The 24,413-nt window shown below is 38.7% G+C and overlaps 1 protein-coding gene and 1 long non-coding RNA gene across 2 annotated transcripts; both read right to left on the reverse strand.

Annotated features, from left to right (window-relative positions):
- Positions 1–1,753: 1,753 nt before the first annotated feature.
- LOC147073075 (uncharacterized) lies at positions 1,754–23,621 on the reverse strand. The gene is made up of 4 exons (XM_085945215.1): positions 20,896–23,621; positions 18,130–18,242; positions 16,900–17,466; positions 1,754–13,978 (listed from the first exon to the last, which is right to left on the reverse strand). The coding sequence occupies exons 1-4, from the start codon at positions 23,548–23,550 to the stop codon at positions 13,078–13,080; spliced, it is 4,236 nt and encodes a 1,411-aa protein (XP_085801341.1). The 5' UTR covers positions 23,551–23,621; the 3' UTR covers positions 1,754–13,077.
- On the reverse strand, positions 23,478–24,218 carry LOC147073076 (uncharacterized). Its single transcript, XR_015070453.1, has 2 exons — positions 24,072–24,218; positions 23,478–23,852 (listed from the first exon to the last, which is right to left on the reverse strand). It is a non-coding gene; the product is annotated as an uncharacterized LOC147073076 (long non-coding RNA).
- Between the last annotated feature and the right edge of the window lie 195 nt (positions 24,219–24,413).

Here is a 24,413-nt window from a genome sequence, read left to right on the forward strand (position 1 = left end):
GTTTGTCTTTTTTCGATGTTGGGAGCATCAACAAAATACTGACAATATTTTTAACCTTCCTGAAAACCCATGGTCGATGGTCTTATTCATTAAAAAATCCAACATTTTTGTAGACAACTTTAAAGCTTTAATTTAGCTTAAAATTTTACGTCACACACATTCGAAGTTAAGCAATATTCTGACTAAAACTTGGAATGTTTTATGCAGTTCGCCATCTCATGGTTCACTGTGCGCCAGTGTTGGCAACCGTACTATAATTATAGTACAATACTATAATTTCAAATCCGCGAAAAATGTAAAATACTATAATTTTACGCAAATATGCCAAAAATACTATAATTTTGAAGGGTTCGAGACAAAAAATGTTCTTGTACTAATTTTTTTAAAAAATACTATAATTTTTACCCTTTTGTACTGTAATCAACATAGAAAAAGATGGCAACACTGCTGTGCGCTGTTTGTATTGAAAACAGTTGGTCATATAGCATTGAGACCAAATTCATGTCTAAATAAAACACTTAAAGATAAAAGAAAATAAGCAAGTAAATTGGAAATACAATCTTGTCATATATATTTAAAAAGAATTCTGAATGAATGAAAAATAGGTTAGCAAGTAGGTGCTCGTGAAATTATTCACGAAACCGTAATTTTTTTAATCAATGTTATGCGGCCCCCTGTTTCCGGTACAAATGTGATTCGGTGAAATGCATATTATGTACAATTTACATGTAACCCGGAACTCACACTTTAATGCCGCGGCCTAACTATGGATGGCTTTGGGCTTGTGCGTTTTACAAATTGAAGGACCATGTTTCCAAAGTGTAGGTGAGCACAGGCTGTATAAATGTCTTGTAAAGCATGCTTTTAGTTTGGTGAGACATAATATGTCTTATAAGGCTGGATTAGCATTTTTTCTCTTCAATCAATTTCCTCTATATCATTTTGTCAGTTCATGAAAGAGTCCCAAAGTAGACAAAACCGTTGACTGTATCAAATTTGTATGTATAGTGAGATCATTCTACATTGGTACCATGGGCCAATCGCAAAACTATTATTTTGTGTTGTTTACTGCAATGCCTATTTCAACGCTAGCAAACAAAACCAACACAACTGTGAATGGTTTTTACGGTACCCACGGTGCCACTGTAGAATTATTCCAGTCTATCAATATACAATTTTGGTGCGGCTTCTCATAGTGTGATAGAGAAGCATGTTATTTTATTATAAGGCCTGTACACGTGCATGGATTTACTGGCAAGAATAGTGTGTATTTTAAACTATCGTAACAATGAATGTTATCATTTTATAGTACTGTTTGACAGGTTGTAAAAATCTGTTAACCTCAAAATGAGTGTCTACGCGGTGTATGCCGGCAGGTTCGTCACTATCGTTCTACTGTGCAGGTGCAGATCGAAAAAATCCCAACTGTTGCATGAATTCGAACTTTTTTAATTCATGCATGTAATCTTGCAACTGTAGGACAATACATGTTTACACGTACATTTTCTTGTTATGGTCGTGATAATACTTACTGTCAGCAGTAAATCCATGCACGCGTAAACGGGGTATTTTGTCGGTTTAACCTTACATTGGCCCACTCTTTAAAGTTAAGGCTTCCGGTACTGTAAATTCTTTTTTCAGTGTTGATTGTGACATGGCGATGATATCGATAGAACAGCATTGTATCTTCGATGAAGTTAGTAAGAATAATATACAATGGGTTTCATCAGATTTAAAAAAAACATTTCAAAAAAGAAAAATCGTTTTATTTATCTTAATAATAATTATAAAATTACTAAGGGACTATTGCACAGTTTTATGATATTGTTGTACAACCCCGTTGTACTGCACATCGTTTGTAAAAGTAAAATAACTGCAAAAAGGATTTTTGCCTTAATAGATAATGAGGTCTTCTTTTATTTACCGGGTTGATGCGTTTCCCCAATACAATTCAGCACTGTTCAATTACACACAACCATACAACCACCAATATCTTTGATCTTTGGACAATTATTTCAAAACGTTATACCACTCGGTATAGTGCGAAAACTTTAACGTGAGACCTGGCGGCGGCACTCGTGTTGATCTTATCTATGGTTTTCGATTTCGAAGTATTGTGAGTATTGCCAGGATTAGAAGATATTATTTCCCACTTCCTTAAATAAATATATAATTTCGCAAATTTCAAATAATGGTATACATTCTTTCCCAATTACTTAGGATAAATTTTACATGGCAACATTAAAATTTTAAGTGTGTTTTGTAGCCATCATCGCGGCAACTCTTTCGATAACGTTGTTGAAGAGCCGAATGAGGTTATTTTGTCGTTTTTCTTCACAGTAGGAGATAAGATGGCTTATAAACTTCCTGCTGTCACTTTTCAAAACTTTTGCCATTATTAACATGTCTAAATGACTGATACCGCGCACAACGTCAAATGCGTTCAAGGTGAGGGGAATGAATACTGAAACGCGAGAGGAGGGGTTCTAGTTCTCCAAGCTGCCGCCCATCTCCGTAAAGTTTTCACATTATGTATTCATATAAAATTGTTTTTATTCACAAGATTACGGGTACTTGTTTTGCTTAAGTAAACAAAACATGTATCATATAAAAAAGCCCACACACATGTATCAATTCGCTAGCTTTGCTATTTTATGGCAGATTCTCAGCCTTTGTTAGTTTAAATATTTTGTATAATATCGTGGGTCCTTAAAATACCTGGCCGACATTTATATTTTAAAAAAAAAATTCATAATGCCTTCACTTTATTGATTACAAACAAACACAAGCTAATGCAAATTCTTGCTGAAACCGGGCATGACTGTGACCCACACATCACTAATTTGCTTTACTATACCATAATTCTAATGGATGTATTAAAATATACAAAATATACACATTAATTTTTACCGCGTACACGCCGTACACCGTTTATAAAACGCTACTGTAGAGCGTCATACTGCCTTTATACTTAGCGATAGGTAGGGGGGCCCACCAAAGATCCCAGCCTGGGGGCCTGATTCAGAATGTGGGGGTCATGGGTGTCACTATTCTATCGAATGTCATTTATTTATCATAGGCAACATATCCTCAGTTAGAGCTAGTCTTTCATAATTTCCCAAACCTCTGTACAGTCAATTCACCAGAAGCAATGATAATAATAATTATGTATAGTGTTAGAAGCCAATACGCCCAACGATATATTATACATATTCCTCATCCTTGTTGGAAGTTCATTATAATAACAAATTTTCTAGTTTTTCTCTCCAAGAATCTTCTGTTGTGGTTTTATCTGTCAAGTATACTTTTTCAACATATTCAGTCAGTGCCTAGTTGAAAATGTTTGCTCGATAGACAAAACTGGTCCTATTCTAGCAGTGAAGGATAATTTAGCACCTGCTCTCATACAGTATTGCCATGGTAATAAAAAGATGCCCACATGTTGCTTTTCAATGTGTGTTTGGACCTAATAGGTTGAGCAAATGGCTAATATCCGTTTCTCGTAAAAACAAAAATCTTTTTATATAACCTCCACTCTGTGGAGGTCCATATGATCTTAGGATTGGACTATTAATTTACCTTCTTCGTATGAAGATTAATAATGTAATTTGTGGTGATGCATAGTGTTGTAGATATTGGTAATTGAACAGTGCCATAGGGTAAAAGGTCGACGAGTGACAGTCAATGAACTTAATTACTTCTCAAAAAACCTTGCAAAATTATTCAACATTTTCACTTTTTGGGCGCTAACTACCATTAGATCACTCACTCTGTTCATTTTAATACCTAAAAACTTACAATTGTCAGTCGCGCCGCCATATATCTAAAATCTGATTATTACACTAACCTGATAATAATATATTTTAGATATAAATATACTTTTTTTATTATTTAAAATATTCACATTTATAATGCCATCGAAGTTCACATGGTAAAATTTAATGACAAATATATTTCCTATTATAAATATATAAGTCAAATGAAAATTTTAAAAGTAACCTAAACGGTAATAATATGAACTAATGAACTTTACCGTACTTCACCCGAAGCTATTCTTACCGTAGTGCAACCAAAGTCTTTGACAATATTAAATAAAAATAATTTCGAAATCTTCAATAATTAAATAATAATCATAATATACAGTTTATTTACAAGGATAATAATTTGTTCTACAAACAGAAAATAGAAAGGGTTTAAAAAACAATACTAATAATTTACAGACAGTAACACAAAACCCCCTCCTTTAAATCTTACCAGGTACACAGAATATTTTATCATACAGAAATTATAGTTCAAATTATTTCTCTGAGATCGTTTTAATTCAACAATATTAATTTGAAATTACCAATTATTATTTCATCATCACCCGTATTCATTAGCCATAAAAAAGAATCTGACAAAAAGAACATTCAAATTTTCAAATTTAAAACCAATTTATGGCTAGCAAGTTTATAACAAGTTCAGATTTTATTGTTTTTTTTTTACTCTTCTTGAAAAATGTTTGAGATAAAAAAAAAACTGAATGTGCCATACTGATTTGACTTCTCGTACATACTTATAGCATATTTCTTCACATTTTCTTTATTAATTAAGTAAAAGTATAATGTGACATGTTTTTTTAATTTTATGCAATCGGTTAACTACACACAGGAAATGTTTGCATACATTTAGTGGATATCGCCACCTCACTATCAAGACCTTTCGTGGTTTCAAACATGGAATTAAAACCTCGTATTTCACAACCAGTGTTAGCAGATTCATCGATTAGAGGTGTTTTAAATTTTGGTTTTTTTAGGTTTTTTCATTCCCCTCAACATTCTTCTCAAACGGACTTACAAGGTTTTAATAGTAAGGTGACAATATATTGAATTTAAAAAAAAAATAGTTCCAATTACCCATACATAATACTGTCGTCCAGAATCTTGTGATGATGAAAATCAGTAAAAAATCATTTTAAAAAAACCTCCACAGGAGGAATCATGAACACAAAATGAATTACAATGTAAATTTTTCCTGTAGCAATGCGCTATTTTACTCATGAGAAATCTGCTTGACAAGAACTAATCGCTTTTAAAGCATACATGCATTAAATTTAACGTCATAAAACCTGCCTATGGAGTAATTTTAAATTCATCCCAATAACAATATATTAAATTTGACTGCGTCATTCAACGTGACTTCTAGACATCTCGTTGAACATCCAAAATACAATATCCCAAAATGTATTAAATAAAATTCAATAATATGATGAAAATTTTAGATTGTGTACAAAGCACGGTTCTTTATTTTATTAGTTGCAACTGCTGAGAAATGCTATGACAAGACAAGACACAGAAATGTAAATAAATAATTGTTTTGTGTCCAAGCCTTTTTAAAAATATGAAAATATAAGGTACATGTTAAATAGCCCGATGTAATAAAAAGTGAATAACTGTAATAATATAAGGGTCATCGTCGCATAATGACCACAACCCACTATAACCTAGGTTAGGTTTTGGTTTATTTTTAAGTTTCAAAATAAATGATTTTTTATAGTTCAAATTCTAATGGATTTAAGTTTTGTACTATTCCATTTCAGTCGTTTTTCGCTACCCGGGTTTCACCTTTCGGCATCTTCAGGCACTGACAATGAATAATATTAACTCATAGATATACCTCATTAGTTAACTCCATTAAATTTCCAGTATTGACGTATTTACACCTCTTGAATGTAGTATTATTTATTGATTATTATTTAATGATCTATTATTGGGGTTTTGACAATGTATACGCCTATTGATTGTATTATTAGTGATATATAGTTTTTTACAAACACTTAAACTATTCATAATTTGTTATATTTTTGTATTGTGATCCTTGACTTAATAGGTAGGTGATAAAGTTTTTATCTACTTTATTGTATTGATTTGTTATATAAGTTAGAGTTAATAGTATTCGTTGTCAGTGTGTATTTGCCTTTTGGTGAGTGTACACAGTGCCTGAAGATGCTGAAAAGCAAAATCCAGGTCGCAAAAAACGACTCAAATGGAATAGTACAAAACTTAAATCCATTAGAATTTAAATTCAAATTCCATCAAGTACCTTCAGTCGATAGTATTAATATTTTATGGTTCAGACAATTCAAAGTGAAAGATGATGGGTAATGTTGACTTATTGTATGCGGCGATTCACTTTAGAGATCGAGTCCGTAACAAGTATTTTTATAGCTGTTAAAATGCTTTGGGCTCAAAGATATTGAAAACCTCCTTCTATAGAGATTAAGCCTTAAGAAATTGATGCAAAAAAAGGTCCACATTTGAAATTAGCTACAAGTGACTTCGCATTACAAGCTCATTCGAAGAGAACTTCACACTTCTACTATGACATTTATTTGCCAATTTGCATGGCGTGTAAAAAGACAATCCGCCACAATGAGCAAATAATAACACACCTTCGGTATTTAGTTGAAAAATCCTGTAAAATTTGTGTAAAACCATTTATAACTGCAGTCGAGTAAGTAATCACAATGAACATAAAAAATGGCAGCCATTGTGTGTCAGAAAATCAAAATGACAACTGAGCAATGTTAATATCTGTGGAGTTTACTGACTTAACTATGCTTCATGCACTTGGAAAATAATTGCAAATGTCATAATAGAAATACCATATAAGGCACCTTCTACCTACATTACAAATTCTTTGGTCGGGCTACTGAACAAGTACCAAATATAATTATAGTATGTTACCATGGCCATGGATTAAAATGTATAATGTAACAATAGCATTCTTCAAATTGAAACGATTTATATGAACCAAAACCGATAAATCATGCATTAAAAAATACATCAAAGCGACCAACAGTTACTTAAATATTTAAAAATAAAACGAATGTCCCATTTTTGCTTCTGCGGTCAACGCAGGAATGTCCAATGTGTACATTTTTAATTTGACTTATTTCCGCTTATGCGTACTGACTGCACACGTGAAAAACAATAAAACATACGGCCGAGTTTTACATGTGCGTAGTTTGCACGTTATTATAATAAATTAACATTATTTCTGTGGTCTTCTTAGTGATGTGTTAAATATTCATTAATTATTCTTTACTGTCGATATATTATTATATCACGCATAAGAGACTTTTGTATCAATTAAATAGTGGCAGTACAGTCATACGGACCGCTAAATTCTAATACGTACTCACATCGTAAACAATATTCTTCAATAAAATGTTAGTTAGTTAAAATGTTACATTAAGTGTTAAGACTAACTATTTAAATGTGTCGTACCGCAGAACGATAACAAAATGACTTCACTGTTGCACTGCATTAAAATTCCTGCACTAAAACAAACTATCCGATGTATTAAAATGTTTTGGTGTCTTTCGATCGTGTCGATCGATATCGCTCGATCATTTCTAATACCAGTAATAAATGCAAACTTAGAATAATAATCTTTATTAGTACGGTTACCTAAACACACCTTATTTATAATGAATGTTCTTCTCTTTAAGGGCCACCATTTTATTTTTATATTGCTTTAATTCTATTTTTTAACGACGGTAACATTATTGAAAAGCCCCAACGATGACATAAGTAAAATCCGACCTGGCGCCATTTAATGATAAAGTGACAATCCTATTAAACAATGGATATATTTTAAGGTTTTTTTTTAAATATTACATGGACGTCGGAGATAATTGGCTTTGAAACCCCGTTAATACGAACACAGATAATTCGAAATTCACTGTAAATCGAAATATTTGCTGAAATTCATAAAATATATTTAGTGATTATCACTAATTTCGATAAATGGACCATAATGGTCACCACAGATATTAATCTGAAATAAATCGTATCGGAAACAGTAACAGAAAACTGATACAAAAACCTTTTTTTACTGATTTTTTTTCATTTTTGTATTTCATAATATAATTTTCGGTCACGTCGATTTCAAATTAACAGTATTTTACTGTATTGCCTTATAAACATACTGCGTTAGCGTGGAGTTCCATAATTTTGACAGAAAGCTAGACATAGTCAGAGGGGCGCCGAATTATAGAAAGCGATGCAATATTGCTTATGTAATTACAATCCATGAATAGTATTTTCAAAAATGACCTCCCATCGTATCTTAAGCGTAAAGTGTTCAACCAATGTATGCTACCGGTGCTCACGTATGTGTATGAAACATGGATCCTTAAGGTAAGAGAAATCCAGAGCTATCCACAGCGTCACTCGGGCCCCCACGTTAGAGATAGTGTGCAACGGTCAATGTTTACACAGACCTGAACCATCTTTAGCGCCAGATAATTATATATGTAGCGAATTATTGTTTCAACTTAATTATATGCCACCATAATGAATAACTCTGTCAACTTAGTATTGGGTCCAATACCTTTATGCTCTAATTACACCAGCAAACATATTACACGATGACTCACGTGACAATTAGCTTGTCTCGACACTGATTGATTCTTAGCACACATTGAATTGCTAGTGTTAAAAATTATAAGTAAATCAACAAATATCTATCGGTCAGCTTAGTCGCAAGCCTAATACTACAAGGTTCTAAGTGTTCGTCCTTGAAAAAACAAACTCAACAATGAAGTAGTATTCTAAGCCGCCACATTGTTACTTTTGTTTCGTCAAGGACCAACACTTAGAACCTTGTGGTTCTCCACTCGCGTAGTGTCTACACTAAACAGTCGTCCATCATATTTGCTTACTTCAAATATTGGAAAAACTATTGTAGTTTACTTTGGTCAAGTAACGAGTTGCTGATTGTATTAACTAACATTTATTATTGTCCGTTAAAATAATGAATAAGTCTGATGACACTATAAAAGCAATGTCATCATGACAGCATTGTCAGGGCAGAACCTAACGTCTTCGAAGCCATCTTTCACACCGATTGTCAAGCTGAATATATATATATAATGAAAATATTGCTATTTCACTCACGACTAGATGAAAAGTTTAAAAAAAGACACTTCACAATGGAGCCAAGCAGTCGCAGGGAGTCATCGAGTCTGCTGGGGTAAATTGAGTAGTATTATTAGTTGACATCTAAATGGTACCATTTAGGATTGCACTTAGCAAGTCCGTTCCGATGCTAATCGATAGTGTTACCGAAGCTCTGTCCATGAAAACATCCGACATACGTAATAATTTACAACCCCCGATTCCAACCTATCAATGAGTAGTTATATGACATATAATATTATAAAGTTTGGAAAAATATAATCACATTTTGTACACGTAATAGGATAACAGTAATTTAACACTAATTTGCCATTTTTGCGTAATCTTATTTAAAAAAAATTTAAATGAAACGATTACATAACCATTAATATGATTATTCATTAGCATAGAATAGTGACAGGAAAATTGTTTACACATTTAAACTTAATTTAATACACTTTGTCATTCATTCGGTCAGAAAAGACCATAGATCACATCAGACGGATACATGGATTAATTTTAAATGAATAATTTGGATTTTTTTTAAACTTAGTTTCTTAGGTAAGAATATTAAGTTTATAGAAGTTTCAGCCAGCGTTCGATAGCACCTTGAACACTTCATCTACTGCTTAAAATTACACAAAGTAATTATATACGTCTAATATTGACACTGTTTGATAAAAATCAAAAAAATTCAATTAATCGAGTTAGCATTTACTTGGTAGAATTCCATTTTACAAGAAATGAAAATATAAATAATATTAAATTCTACAGTTTTTTTAAAAAAGGTTTTGTCGATAGCTATTTCGGTTGTAACTAATTAAATAGCTACTTCAGTAAAACAGATTCTCAGTTCGCTAAACATTTGATATCAAATTCGCATAGCATCAGTAATAACATAACTCCAGAATGTATGCATATATATTGTAACAAAGGTCTAAAATTAAATTTACTCAAACAGTTGGAAATTAATCGTGAATTATTCAAAAGTAATCACATAAATTTGGTAATGCATTCGTCGCCACTATTAAATATAATTTAAGCACATGATTAACACAATTATACTAATATTTTAATTGATTAATAATGTCAAAAAATAACCAAAGCACTCAAACATTGTACTTTCGATAAACTTCGTAAATTTTGATATCCATTAAAAACCCACTTAGGGTTTTCAAAGTATTGATGTTACACAGTCATATTGTTGGAACGAATAAAAAAATGTATTGTCTCTATCTACACGTATAGTATTTAAGCAAAGGCAAACGGCCTATCTGAATAGTCTTGATAATAGTGTTACAACCGAAATAGCTATTGACAAAACCTTTTTTAAAAAACCTGTAGAATTTAATATTATTTATATTTTCATTTCCTGGCTAAATTTAAATTTATATAACTTTTGAACCAACCGATGTATTTCAATCAAATTTTCAGAAAATATTTAAAATACGAGGGTGGGTCAATAAGTCCTTAGAAAAGCCGACAGGTGGCGCGACTAGTACTGTAAGCGGTTTGTTTTCATGCAGCGGCACTACCGATTCAGTATGCTGCGAAGTTTCAATCAGATTGGTCGGGTTGTTGTGTGTTTCTCGTACATTTAAAAAAAAAAATTGCTTGTTTACAAAAAATGGAGAAAATTGAGTTTAGAGCTGTTATTAAACATTTTAATATAAAAGGGTTAACAGCAAAGGAAATAGAAAATGAGTTGGATTTAGTTCACGGCACAACTGCTCCTTCACTTGCAACTATTTATAACTGGTTAAATGAATTTAAACGTGGTCGTACATCAACAAAGGATGAACCACGCTCAGGACGTCCTGTAGAGGTGACTACACCAGAAATGATCAATAAAATCCACGATATGGTGTTAAGTGACCGAAGATTAAAGTTGAGTGAGATAATTGAGGTTACAGGGATCTCAAAAAGAAGCGTCATTTCTATTTTACATGACAAATTGGGCATGAAAAAAATTTCTGCAAGATGGGTGCCGCGTTTGCTCACAGTCGACAATAAACGCAATAGGGTGGTGGCCTCTAAAGCCCTGTTGTCGCTCATGCAACGCAATCCGGATGAATTTTTTCGTCGCTTTGTGACTGTAGATGAAACATGGATACACCACTATACTCCCGAGACGAAAGAACAGTCAAAGCAGTGGATTGCGAAAGGCGAACCATGTCCAAAGAAGGCGAAAACCGTAAAATCAGCTGGTAAGGTTATGGCTACTGTATTTTGGGATGCACGTGGAATTATTTTCGTTGACTATTTGGAAAAAGGAAAAACAATAACAGGGGATTATTATGCATCTTTATTGGACCAGCTAAAAAACAAAATTGAAGAAAAACGGCCTCATTTAAACAGGAAAAAAATCCTCTTTCATCAGGACAATGCCCGTCTTCACACATGTTTACGATCAATGGCTAAAATTGAAGAATTGAAGTTCGAATTGGCCGACCACCCACCGTATTCGCCAGATTTAGCCCCCAGTGACTTTTTCCTTTTCCCAAACTTAAAAAAATGGCTAAGTGGACAACGTTTTTTTTCAAATGAAGAAGTCATCGATCGGACAAATGCTTATTTTGATGACCTTCCGAAAACTTATTTTTCTGACGGTTTAACAAAAATTGAGAAACGTCTAACCAAGTGTATTGAGCTCCAAGGAGATTATGTTGAGAAATAAAAAAAAAATACAAAAATAAAAACTGTTTTAATGCTTTTTTCTAAGGAATTATTGACCCACCCTCGTACATCAAGCAAAAGAGCATTCCAATGGTTGAGTCTATTGAATGAATTTTGTGATAGTTAATTTAAATTTCATGTTCAAATATAACAAAACCCCAGTTGTTTCAAAATTCAAACAGCAGGCTGGGCATCAGCATGTTTAAAATTGAATATCGAATTTATTCTGCAGGGCAAAGACGTCGTACGTATCAAATGACGACTGTGTGGCATACGCGGTTTGTAAGGTTCATAAGCGGAAATAGTAAGTTAAGTGTTGATGAATTTGACTCACAGGTGCTATTAAATGTTGGTTGATTCCACAATACTCGGTTGAACCGATGCAAAGAAAAATGTATGAAACAAGAAAATGTTTACTATGAATTTTTTCAGTTAATAAATAATCATTGGCATAATTTATAAATCATTCAAATTGCCCTGCCGGGAATTTGATAATACATGCATTTTTATAAAGTAATCGAGAAGCCGAGGATCCAAGGGTACGGGTACGAGTGACATGTATATAAAAACTTGATTAACCACCGTTACATAATTTATTCGTGAAAACAACAATTCACATGTACAACTTGCTCTGTGAGCAGTCTTAATAAAAAAATGCTCATAGCCAAATTCAAATTTAAACAAGTGAATCTATACGTTTCATTTTACTCTGAACATTCACATGAACAAATAATTTGAATGTTTATAACATGACTCGTATCCCTAAAGGAAAAGCAATATTTTTTCTTAATACAATATATACATACATAGTAAACTTTTTTGAATATAGATATTGTTTTTCACTTTAAAGTCAATTAAATTTAATCAACCCGTAATGTACTTGGATCCGTGTTCTTCTCGATACCTTAATTGACCAATTTCTCAGGCATACATAATTTGAAAAAAAATTACAATGCTTTTTCTAGTAGAATTGAAAAGATTGTAATAGTTTTTGCAAGAAAATTACACATTCAAAATGACTGAAAGAAAAGGAGATTTCAAACGGAAACCTCTGATAATATACAAAATATTTCACTTCCAACAATCCGTTTCTTGACGGTTTGTAATGAGAGTTGTCATTACCGTTGCATTCTACTAAGAAGGATCACGAAGATGTGGAAAACAGTACTGGTGATATCGAAGCCGTATAACGAATAATAACACTACACTCGGCAGTCAAAATATACAAATAGAAAATGTTCCCTACCATAACATTAACAATATAGTTACACGTACCTACTTTAATACAAAATAATGGTATTCATTAGACTAAACTGACCGATCGATTCACAAGTTAAAACGCCAAAAGAATGTTAAAAAAATGTACACGGCGAACGATGGATAAAAATACGCAGTCAATATATCTGGGGTGCGGAGAAATAGCATGTTCATGATCACGCGCGCACTTTACTTTCGGAGATTAATCTTCGCGCGCCACGGGCTCCTTGGCGTGGTGGATCTTGAGGTGCTTGTTGTGGTTGGATTTGGTGGAGGAGGCTTTCCCGCATATATTGCAGGAGAACGGGCGCGCTCCTGAGTGCACCCGCATGTGCTCGGAGAGGTAGTAACCACGGTGGAAGGTCTTGCCGCAGTCGAGCACGGGACAGGCATGACGCTTGGCGGTTTCGTGCTCGCGCACATGACGCTGACAGTTGTATTTGCGGATGAAGCGGCAACCACAGTGGTTGCAGGTGTAGGGGCGCACGGAGCGGTGGGCATTCATGTGGGAGACATAATCGGCGCGGCGTATGAATGCGCCCTTGCAGAGCGCGCACTTGAAAGGCTTACTAGAGCGGTTGGCGTGCGTCCAACGGTGCAGTTTCAGATTCCATTTGGTGGAAAAGCCTTTGGAGCAGATGACGCAGGAGAAAGGCTTAGCGCCCGTGTGCGTGCGCAGATGCATGTCCATAGAGGACTTGAGGTAGACGTTGGCGCAAACGGGACATTGCACGTTCTCGCGATGGCGTCGCTCGTCCGGCACGTACGAGTTGTTGTGGGCGCGTCGCATGTGACGCGTGAGAGAAGCGGCGTGCACGAAACGTTCGCTGCAGTGCGGGCACGCCTTCGGCCGGTCCTCATGCACCTCCTTGTGCCAGAGCAGCTTCTTCTTGGAGTGGAAGACCTCGCCGCAGTGGCAGACATGGTCGCGGGGGCGGCGCTTGAGACGAAGGTGGTGGCGATTGCGGTGCTGCACCATGTTGGAGTGGCGGCGGAAAGTCTCGTCGCAGAGGTTGCACTTTATGGGCGCGCACATCACGTGGATGTTGTGGTGCTCAGACATCTTCTGCTTCGTTATAAACCGCTTGTCGCACACCTCGCACCTGCCATACAAACATTTATGAATGTTAAAACTAGACTGTTACTGTTACAATGTAAAAAATAAGACAGAATTTGAGTTTTATCGTTTTTCAATATAATTTAGTGCAAATTGAGTTACTGGGTCAGCGGACAGTTTATCCCGCAAGCGCTAGAGGTGTTCATTTAAAAATAAATACAGATCTACAGCCTCGAGAGCATCAGAGGGTTATTTTTCTGTTTTCAGATTAAACATTCCATGTGCTTTGAAACTTTTTTACATCGAATAATAACATTTTGAATCAATCTCATGACCTCAGGTGGACAGACATTTTTAGCACTGGACCTAAACCTCAAAATCCACCATCACGTATAGATGTTTCATCATTTTTGTTTGCTAATAAAATATAATCGATTCAAAACCAATAAAAATAAAACCTATTTATACATGTATATGCATCTATTAAGGTAAAACCTGAATGTAAAATTCTTCTTTCTGCAACTGTAGCATTACATTTATTATGTACCATACAATAATATAGTATGTAAGTATATTTTAGATTTGTTCACTTCTTAAGCGGGGTACTCATTAGCGAGCCGTAACTGTGACCGTTGCAAATACAGTAACTAGTATGGACGCCAAATGATAAGTTCGCAATGTTGAATGTGATACCCGTTGCTCACCGTGAACAGTGAAAATACTTCGATAGTGTTGTTGTACATCTTTTTACATGAACATGGCTGCTGACTGGGATTACGAGAAATGCCTACTTTTAATTGATGTTTACAAAAATAATAGAATGCTATGGGACCCAAAAGACAATATGCGCTGCACTAGCTATCAATTCGTCTGACACGATTCAGCTCGGAATGAACACTGGGGATACGGCAACTCGCCATCGGTTACATGGAAATCATTGATGTCGCGTCCACATCCAGAGTTGGTTACAGTATCTGCAACGGTCACAGTTACGGCTCACTAATGAGTACCCGGCTTTAGATAAGTAGTACAATATGTAAAAACACACCCGTTACAAGCATCATGTTGTCTCTTTAGATATCCTATATACCTATTACAGATATTTAGGTCTAAAAAATTGTTGAAATATCATCAAATATTTCGACGACCAGAGACAGTGAATAAGTGTATAAATCCAAAAAAACAATGCGAGCGTTGTTTATTATTTGGTATAATTGACTAGAAGAAGTATTTAACATATTGAGAAATTGTATCATTAATTATTACATAAACGTATGTATTAGCTACAGGCTGGCTCTAAAATGTAACCGACACATCATATAAAATTATGTATGCTACATATTTGAATTCAATGTATAATTTATTACTGAAAGAAATACAGTGGATTCTCGATCTATCGTGTTTGAAGTGTCCAGATAAACCAAACAGCGAATGCGGGATAAAGGCAGTACATTACTGTTCAATTCGATTGCACCCCACTCCTCACGATTCCTATTAAAAAATTACTGAACCGTAACTTGGAAATTTAATTAGCTGTACCTTTCTCACATTATATGTACAGTACTTTTTCATGTGGGAGAATGATACTTAACCGAGTCGCACATACAAACTCGTCTCAACTTCAACACTTTGAATTTGTCATGATTTTGTTTGCATTCATAAAACAATAAATGTACCTCTGCACACGGCTCGCACATTTAAACTCGCCTTGTCTGCGACATAGCCATAAATCAAACCTAGTAATAATGTCGCATTCATGTTGCATAACTGGCCGCGCACAAACGAGCCTAGCGAAAGTGACGATTGCAACCGCTCGATACATCAAGTCATCAAAAAAATGAAATGCCAAACAATAATACAAGTTTAATTGGTAAAACATACTGGCGCGAATCCAGCAGATACCGGTTCAAGTTCCGTTGGGCGTCGTATATATATTTTTTTTCTTTCTACAAAACGATTTTTTCTAGTGTGTATATGCATGAGATGTTTTAAAATTATGTATATTCAATAATACAGACTCCAAAGTGATTTTGATTATTGAGCGCAGAAATCTTCTGAAGCGGTCTCTCCTTGTTTAATCATATATGCACATATAATAATTATATTTCAATCTCTTGGACAAAGTAAATATTGTATATTTGTAGGAGATACGGTAACCGGTGACGTTTGAATTAAAATGGCCGACTCGTAGTGGTTTGCGCAGGCGTAACTGCAACACTGACGGCGAGCGACTGCAGGCTGAGTCGCATGCAATTTGTTGCTAGCGACACCAGCTGTATTTTTCTAACTAAAATGTTTCATTCCAGCAGTGTGCGAAGGTCCATAAGCTAACATGCGTTTTGTGAATAACAATTACATCACATCAACGTATTCGACATGTTGCAGACGAGTCGAGTTTAGATGTGCGAGCCGGCTGACGCCCGATGTCACATGCAACATATTTCGAAGTACACAGCATGAATGTCGCTTGTGTGGTTCAAAAAGTCTTACAGCGCATGAGTTGCCTTTCACGCAAGTACAGTAGTACACGTGATCGCCGCACAATTGCGGAGGGCACATCAGTGTCAAATCATGAGAGAGCAAAAATGACAATTAATGGCAGTGATCATAATGAAATGCCTTCGCATATTTTTGCATATTTCTGACTGATTTGACCAATACAATTCAGTTTCTTTTTCAGATGTACAATGACAATGACGTTTATCCATTTTGAGAGGTGGCGTTGCATCACTGTCGGAGCTGTGTTTGAGGGCGAAAGTTACATCATTCCTACAAGATTTGATTTAGGACTGCAGATGAAACGATTTTATACGTACAAAGCGCCTTAGAGGAACGAAAAGATCATTTTTTGCAAAAATTATGAATCTAATAAAATGAGCGACATTAACTGGAAATGATTGATTGAGGATTGATAGATCAAGATTCACCATACGATTATATAATTATTATAAAAAAAGTATGTCTGACTTGAAATTTTTGATTCCTAAATGTCTCTTGATGTGAAGCTGCAGGTTGGCCCGACGGTTGAAGAATTTGCCGCAGGTGAGGCACTCGAGCGGGTGAATCTTGAGATGCTCATGGTAAGAGAGGTCAGTAAAGAACTCCACTTTGCAAGTGACACATGTGTAGTCGCGCTTCTTCTTTTTTGACTCGTCTTTGACCAGCTCCAGCTTGGGTTTGCTGTCAACGTCCACGCCCTCCACCTCGGGTGACAGCACTCCATCCACAAGTTTCAGATTCATCACACCGTCATCCGTCAGATCCATCTTGGAATTGGACAGGGAAGAGAGACCTTCATTTTTGACAACCTTCTCGCTCTTTATCTTGATATTGGTCTTCAGAGAAGGCGGCCGTTTCTTTCTGACGGTCTTCTTGACGTCGGCCGGGTCTCCAGGGAGGAGAGCGACGGGGTGTTCTTTAGTGCGGTGGACTCTCCTCTCCTTGGGGCAGTTGAAACTCTTGCCGCATGTGGCGCATTTGTAGTTTTTGTCAGGGGGCTTCACCCCCACGACTATCGGGATGTCTTCTGTCTCACTGTTGAACAAAAATAAAAAGCATTAAATCCCAGTTAGTCAGCAAAATACATTACATAATCACATATTATGTAATACGTGAACTTTTTTGCAATGTATTTATATAAATGTACCTCAACTCGTTGCGTGAGGTTAACAAACCAAACGTGGTTTTAAACCTTGTGTCATTCCAAACCTATGATTTCTGTTCATGGAAATACAGCTTCACTAGGTATGTATGTATGTATAATAATATGTACATTATATAAACGGTTATGTTCAGACAATTATAAGTAATACTGTGAAATATTTTATATATAAAAGTGAAAATATTTTCCATGAACAGAAATCATAACTCAAATATGGTACACGGTACAAAACCACATACGGTTCTGTCCATGGATGGCCTCTAAGATGATGATGACCCTTATCGACCAGAATAAGATGAATTGGATATATATGTATTATATGGCCGTTCTCAATGAGATTCATGATTGTGAATTTGTCTTTCTGGTTTTCCACGGATGTATTTTATACCTTGCGATAAAGGTTCTACCTAACCGAACATAACGGTTCTACCTGTCTGACTAAGACATTATACTGGACGAGATCCACAGCGTTTTTAGATAATATAAATTTTGCCTTGCCACATTCTAAGAGGGGCGAAAATGTACAGTATACTTACAACGTATGTTTGGGGGGAGATACGGGCATGTCTATATCTGAACCGTCAGAGGGCCAAGTCTCCCGCGCTATCAAGTCGTAGGATGTGGAGCCCCCGACGACGTCGTGGTACATCTGAAAAATATTCGGAAATAAATTAAACTGCTAATTTAAACTCAAGTCATGTATTGAAATTGAAATAAGGGTTCGAACTTAAAAATCGGATTTTGGTTAATTTTAAAAATTTGTTTCCTAATTCAGTTTTGTCGTAATTTATGATTTTGACAAAATCGCTCTTTTAACAAAACGATTTTCGAAGACTTTATTCATCATTTTTTCCACATCAATCACTTTTTTACTAATATGTACTGCTTTAGGTCTTAGATTATCATTATCAAACGTAATACAGCCTTACAACAAACATTGGCTTAGTGCAGTGGTCGGCAAACTCATTAGTCAACAGAGCCAAATATCAACAGTACAACGATTGAGATTTCGATTGAGAGCAAAATTTCTTAAACTTACTATAAATGTAGGTACCTACACTGTTAACGTGATATCATATCTTATTTATTGACAACCATAACAATGGCTGACAAACACTTAATGTGAGCAATGTGAGATGCAAGGATCTCCTTGAAAAGTTTGGGTAAGTCAGGTTTGTATGTTGATGTTTTTAATAATTTTAGGCACGATTCCAGGTTCTCATCAATAAGATGACTTCTCAATTTACTCTTGATAAGGTTCATGCTTAAATAAGATTGTTCGCGTTAATATCTAGAACCGGAAAGGGAAAGAACAGCAAACGTAGTTTTTTCAACAGATCATTTGAGTCAGGAATATTCCAGTTATTAAAAATCATCATGTCTTCCTTCTCCAGGTCTTTCAAAGCAGACTACTAAACTTGTGCTGTGAAACATGTTCACATTTGTTTTTCTCCAATATGTCCATATCAGCACAGAGATTTTCAAATTTAGAGCTCCACAATTCTTTATCCATAAGCTTTATCTATAATAGAGTTGATAATCTTAATCACCAATTCCATAACTTTGCAAATGTCTGCGCACAAAGCTCTTCTTGTCGAATGATGCAATGGTAAGCAAGTATCTCGTGATTTTTTTTCTTTCAAAATAGCAACAACCCCTTTTCTTACGCCGGTCATACTTAACGCGCCGTCTGTTGAAATTGACACAATTTTATCGAGTGGAATATGATGTTTTTCCATACACTCAATAACAGCATTTGCAATATCATCTCCACGTGTTTGACATTTGAGTGGCAATAATCCTTTTAATTTGAGTGGCAATAGTTCTTCTTTAGGACCTGTAGATGAAATAAATCGTACAAAACGTGAAAATTGTGCTGTATCATTTATGTCACAAGACTCGTTAACTGCTATTGATAAAGCTCAAACCAATTTAAGATCTTCGACTTGCTGGTTGGTTATATTCGAAGACATTTTGACTGTTCTATCTTTCACTATTTTAGCCCGTACGTGATCATTTGTGGCAGAACCACACCCAAGGGGCCAAAGAGCCACATGTGGCTCGCGAGCCACAGTTTGCCGACCACTGGCTTAGTGCAAAGATTATTATGTCCAGTTTTTGTCGAAATTGAGTTAACATACACAAAATGTTCGTCTGCATTGTATCATTATGCTATATATTAATATTGTACGTCCAAATAGGATATTCGAGAAGATTTGTATCTTTCAAATACATACATTATTTCCATTTGTCATGCATGTCAAATCCAAAAATTCGATTTTCTCAAAACATACAAAACCGGACATACAATATCTTTGCACTAAATCATCGAAATAATATAATAAATTGGATGTTGTTGACATTACAAAAATGTTACTTTAGTGAATTTCGGTAAAATAGAGAAACCAGTGTGTGCTATGTTGTGAAAAATTAAGTAATGAAGCCAAAAAAACTTAAAAAAACTTTTTAACAAGATCTAATGTTGTATTTTGCAATACTATATTATTTTATCTTATTAAAATAACTCTAGTTTTTGTTAGTATGTGCTATTTAATTCATATCGTCTTGGGTCGCAATACCAAAACTATTAAGCGCCGACCAGGGTGGACACGTTCGGCAGAGCGTTAAGCGGCGTGTGCAACTCAAACGTATAACCAAGAAACAACATTGTCTACAAACATTTTCACACACGGTTATATGTTTGAGTTGCGCACGCCGCTCGACGCTCCACCGAACACGTCGACCCTGGACAGGACCATACCCTAATTTGGGTAATCTCCCAACGATGATGTAGTTTATATTTATTTTAATTATTATTTATTTCACTAGAAAGATTTACTGCTAAGGACTTTTCTTAATATACTTGCTACGGCGGCTCTCGTGGTGCAGTGCGTAAGGCTCTGGCCTTCCACCTGAGAGTTCTGGGTTCGATCCCGGTGAGGACACAAAAATTTATTTGTTTTTTTCAAAGCCTCGGTGTTTGTGATTGTTCAAAATTACTAACAACTACCTTGTACGAAAAAGCAAGGACATGGTTATTAATAATTCAAAAAAAAAAAAATATACTTGCTACACTATTTATGACATTTAGGTAATTTCTAGCCTTTTTGCAATATTTACTTGCAATACTTATACTTATATTTATTTTAACTTGCTCCATGAGATTAAGTCGATGGCCCTTGTCACGTGATGCACAGGCTCAGTGACAGCTCATCCCAAAGACTGAATTTCATGAGAGCGGTATTATCAATGAAAAGAGCGTCATTTTAAATTAAGTAAAGCAATATGAAAGGTATAATTACCCCTGCCCAAGGAGCGTCTACGTCTCCACTGCTGTCCTGCTCGGAGAGTTCTCCCCGCGGCGGCATCCTTTCATCGGTGCGGATATTGAGCGCGGCCCCTTCCCCTCCGTCTGCCCCCCGAACTTCCAAAAATGAGCCCTTATGATCCCGCTCCAGGAAAGCGTCCTGCGGGCAGAGAAGCTCCACGTAGTCACCGTCATCGCCACACACGTCATCTGCAGAGAAGTGTCCAGCCACACGCTGCCCTTCCGGGCCACCCAGCTCTCCAGCCCCGGCTCCATCTGGGCGGCAGCACCCGCGCCCGTAGTCATCGCGCATGAAGTCGGCAAAGGCAAACTCATCCTTCTGCGGCGTGTCATCCCAAGCATACTCGCCGTCCTTGGTCACTTCTTCCTCCACGATGCAAACTTCAATCTTTCGGACACCGCCATCAAACGATTCCCGGGCGGCCGAAAAGAACTCAGCGTACGGGTCATCACGCTTCGCTTCGAAGCTGCCCAGCTCCGGGGTTGCGTCGGCAGAGCCGCCCGCATCCACCTCGGAAGCCGTCATGTTCCCGAAAGCGATCACGTTGACGGGCCGCGTCGCCTCCCGGTCAGGCAGGTCATCTGGGATGTCGGTAATGGTTGAATTGTAACAGGTATCGAGCCTTGATAGACGTCCAGACTCATCATCTTCCGAAGGCTCACGTTTTCCAATGACAAAATTCAGGGAAGCTTCTCCAGGGGGGTCGGCAAACAAATCCAAGCAGGCCCTTGAAGGAGATTCCGCCGTGACCGAGTTCTTTCTAATTTTTTCGATCTTAAAGAAGCCTTCAGATGGTCCCTCCCCGCCGGATGTACCCCCGTCCGGATCCGGCGGTCCAGTTGTTGCTTTCCTGGTGTCCCTTTTATTTTTAATGCGCAATATTTTTTTGGGCCTCTTTGCAAATGTGTGCTTTCTGGTGGAGATTCGGACACCTGCCGGAGAGGCAGTGTACCGCGAGCAGGCTGGGCCGGGACGACCGAGTGGACGGCCCAGAGGCCGCTCATACACCGCCTCCGCGGAGTCGTTAGTGAGGTCACTGCACGGCGACACGGACGGCTTCTCATTGCAAGTGAGGTCGGGCAGGGGGCGGGGTTCATCCACCGGCGGCGCACTGCCCCCGTCCTTGCCCATGCCGGGGTTTCCGACGTTCTTGATGACGGAGAAAGCATTGGTAGCTGGCGTATCCGCCTCCCCGGTACGTCGGCCGCTGTCCAAGAGGAAGTCATCCCGACGGTAAAACCGGCTGCGGTCATATGAGTCGCAAATCTCGCGATCGAAGGGGTCGGGCGGCGCGGCGTCATCGGCGTCCACCTCGCCGCCCTCCCCCCGGCCACAACCGGACTCTGTTTCCCTGCGGAGGCTACCGCTTTGCACAGGCAGTTCCACTTTCACATTACTCAAAATTTTCACTCCTAAGTTTTTCACAGAGGCATCTCCAAAGTCAACACCATCCCCCCAGCTGCCGAAGACGCCTGGCGCTGGGACATCTTCGGCCGGCGGGATCTCCTCGCCATCTGGCGGTTTGATGTTGTCACTCGAAAAACTCTTATCATCAGCCAGAACATCCCCGACGCTCCCAACGGGTTCGGCAAGAGGGCCTGGTAGGGACGCATCGAGGAACGCGGGGTCGAGTCGTCCACGGCCGTCCGGAGCGGGAGCCTGCTGTGGATAGAGGCAGGAAGACCCTGAGAAGGGGTTGAACACCATCAGGTTCCGGTAAAGAGGGCCGTTATCGCGGAGGTCCGGGCCGATGGCCGGCACGGCGGACAGGAATCGCTTTCCGTCTGCGTAAGCGGACTCCCGGTAGACAATCTGAGACACAGGAGCGACAGCAGGGCCAGGACGCCGAAAGGAAACCGCGAACTGGGGGAAAGCCCCTGCAGGAGACCCCGCATTCGGGCGCGGTGCGTCACCTGGGGGCACCGCCACCACGATGTTGTCAACGGGGCCCCGGACGAACGATGGCGAGGCGGGCAGCACAAAATGAACGGGGGTGACATAACGTAGAGCGGGCGGGGCGTCCACCTCCTTGGTCGCAGGGGTCTTGACGGAGGCGCTCGGCGAAGGCCGCGGCAGAGCAAAAGCTGGCGGAACATTCTCGGTGCTATCGCTCCCGCCCCTCTCATTACGGAAGAGATAATCGGGTCGGCCGAAGCCCCCGACTGAGACAGACGCGTCAGCGGAGCTCCTCGATACGAGATAGGCACGCTCGAGGGGTTCCGGGAGCGCTCCCCCGGTCCCGGGGCTATCGGAATAGCTGGAGTCGGCGTGCAGCGAGGGGGTGGAGACGACCCTGGCGGGCTCGAGGGTCCGGCGGGGGAGACCGAAACCGTCGCCGTCGAAGCGTGCCTCGGGCGACCCATCGGCCGACTCGAGGGAGCGGTAGGAGCCGGAGGGGGCGGGAGAAGCGCGCGCGGAACGACGACGGCGAGAGTCGTGAGCGGGCGTCCGCGACCTACTCCGGAAGGACGCCTCCGAGCGGCCGCTGTCGTAGGGTGTACCGCGACGGCTCCCCTTGGTTATGGAGCACAGTGCCCTGATCACCTGGTCCTTGGGGTGGGTGTCCAGATGGGCGCTGAGGGACATTCCCTCTCGCAGATACAGAGTGCAAACGGGGCACTGATCCATGGCGGAGTCTGCGTCCGATCTTGTCTCAGTTTCTTCGGGTTCCGCTGAATCCGCGCATCTCTCGCGTCTCCGTCCGTCCCTCCCAGGTCAGGGGGCGGACCGGCGGGCGCGCGGCAGGGCCGCGGGGGTCGACTTCCCGGAGGCTCGCGCGAGCATCGCGCCCTCCCGCTCGGGGGTGCGGCGGCGCCGCCCCTCGGGACGCGCGTTCTCCTCTCGACGACCGCGGAAGAGCGATGGAGAGACGCAGCGGCCGACTCGGACGGGATCCTCTCCCTCTGAGAGTGCGCTGCTTCCTTATCGATCTGTCAAAGACAACATAATACGTGAGTATAGGTCCGTAGATAAGGTCGACGGTCGTCCGCGAAGGCGAGACGGACCCTCGCGAGGAGAAATTCTGGCCCGTCTTCGGATTCGATCAATAAACAAATCGTTCGGACGACACGGCCATGTAAGCGTAATATTGACGATGAGCGAGAAACTTGAGAAGACCTTTTTTGTTAGTTATTTTAGATTAGACTCACCTGATCCGCATTCGGAGTCGGATAAATTTATAAAATGCTATTTCCACTCGCGCATATCTGACATTCGGAGAACGAAAGCTGGTCGAACTCGTTAAATACTATCTTTTGTCAGACATGTTGAAGACGTCTCGCATCAAAACTGTTCGCCATTGGAGACCTTTACGACATATTTTATTTGATAATGGCACGTTCGTTTTTCTTACGTACCGCAGGTGTTGCCAATATGGTCTGACAAAATCGATTTTACACACAAAGCAATTTTTATAGAACTCCCTTACCGACAGTTATTGTTCGATATTATGATACCACGTTTTTAAATTAGTAGTTAAAAAATTATCTTGT

Source organism: Rhyacophila brunnea, unplaced genomic scaffold (assembly GCF_057557595.1).
Source record: "Rhyacophila brunnea isolate RB1 unplaced genomic scaffold, BYU_Rbru_1.0 scaffold_18, whole genome shotgun sequence".
Taxonomy (NCBI): Eukaryota; Metazoa; Arthropoda; class Insecta; order Trichoptera; family Rhyacophilidae; genus Rhyacophila; species Rhyacophila brunnea.

Excerpts from the sequence above, each read along its gene's own strand:
- LOC147073075 (XM_085945215.1), bottom strand. The coding sequence starts at position 23,550 with ATGGATCAGTGCCCCGTTTGCACTCTGTATCTGCGAGAGGGAATGTCC. Across the intron at positions 17,467-18,129 it reads TCTCCCCCCAAACATACGTT|TGAGACAGAAGACATCCCGA; the intron begins GTAAGTATACTG and ends TTTGTTCAACAG. Across the intron at positions 13,979-16,899 it reads TTAGGAATCAAAAATTTCAA|GTGCGAGGTGTGCGACAAGC; the intron begins GTCAGACATACT and ends TTTGTATGGCAG.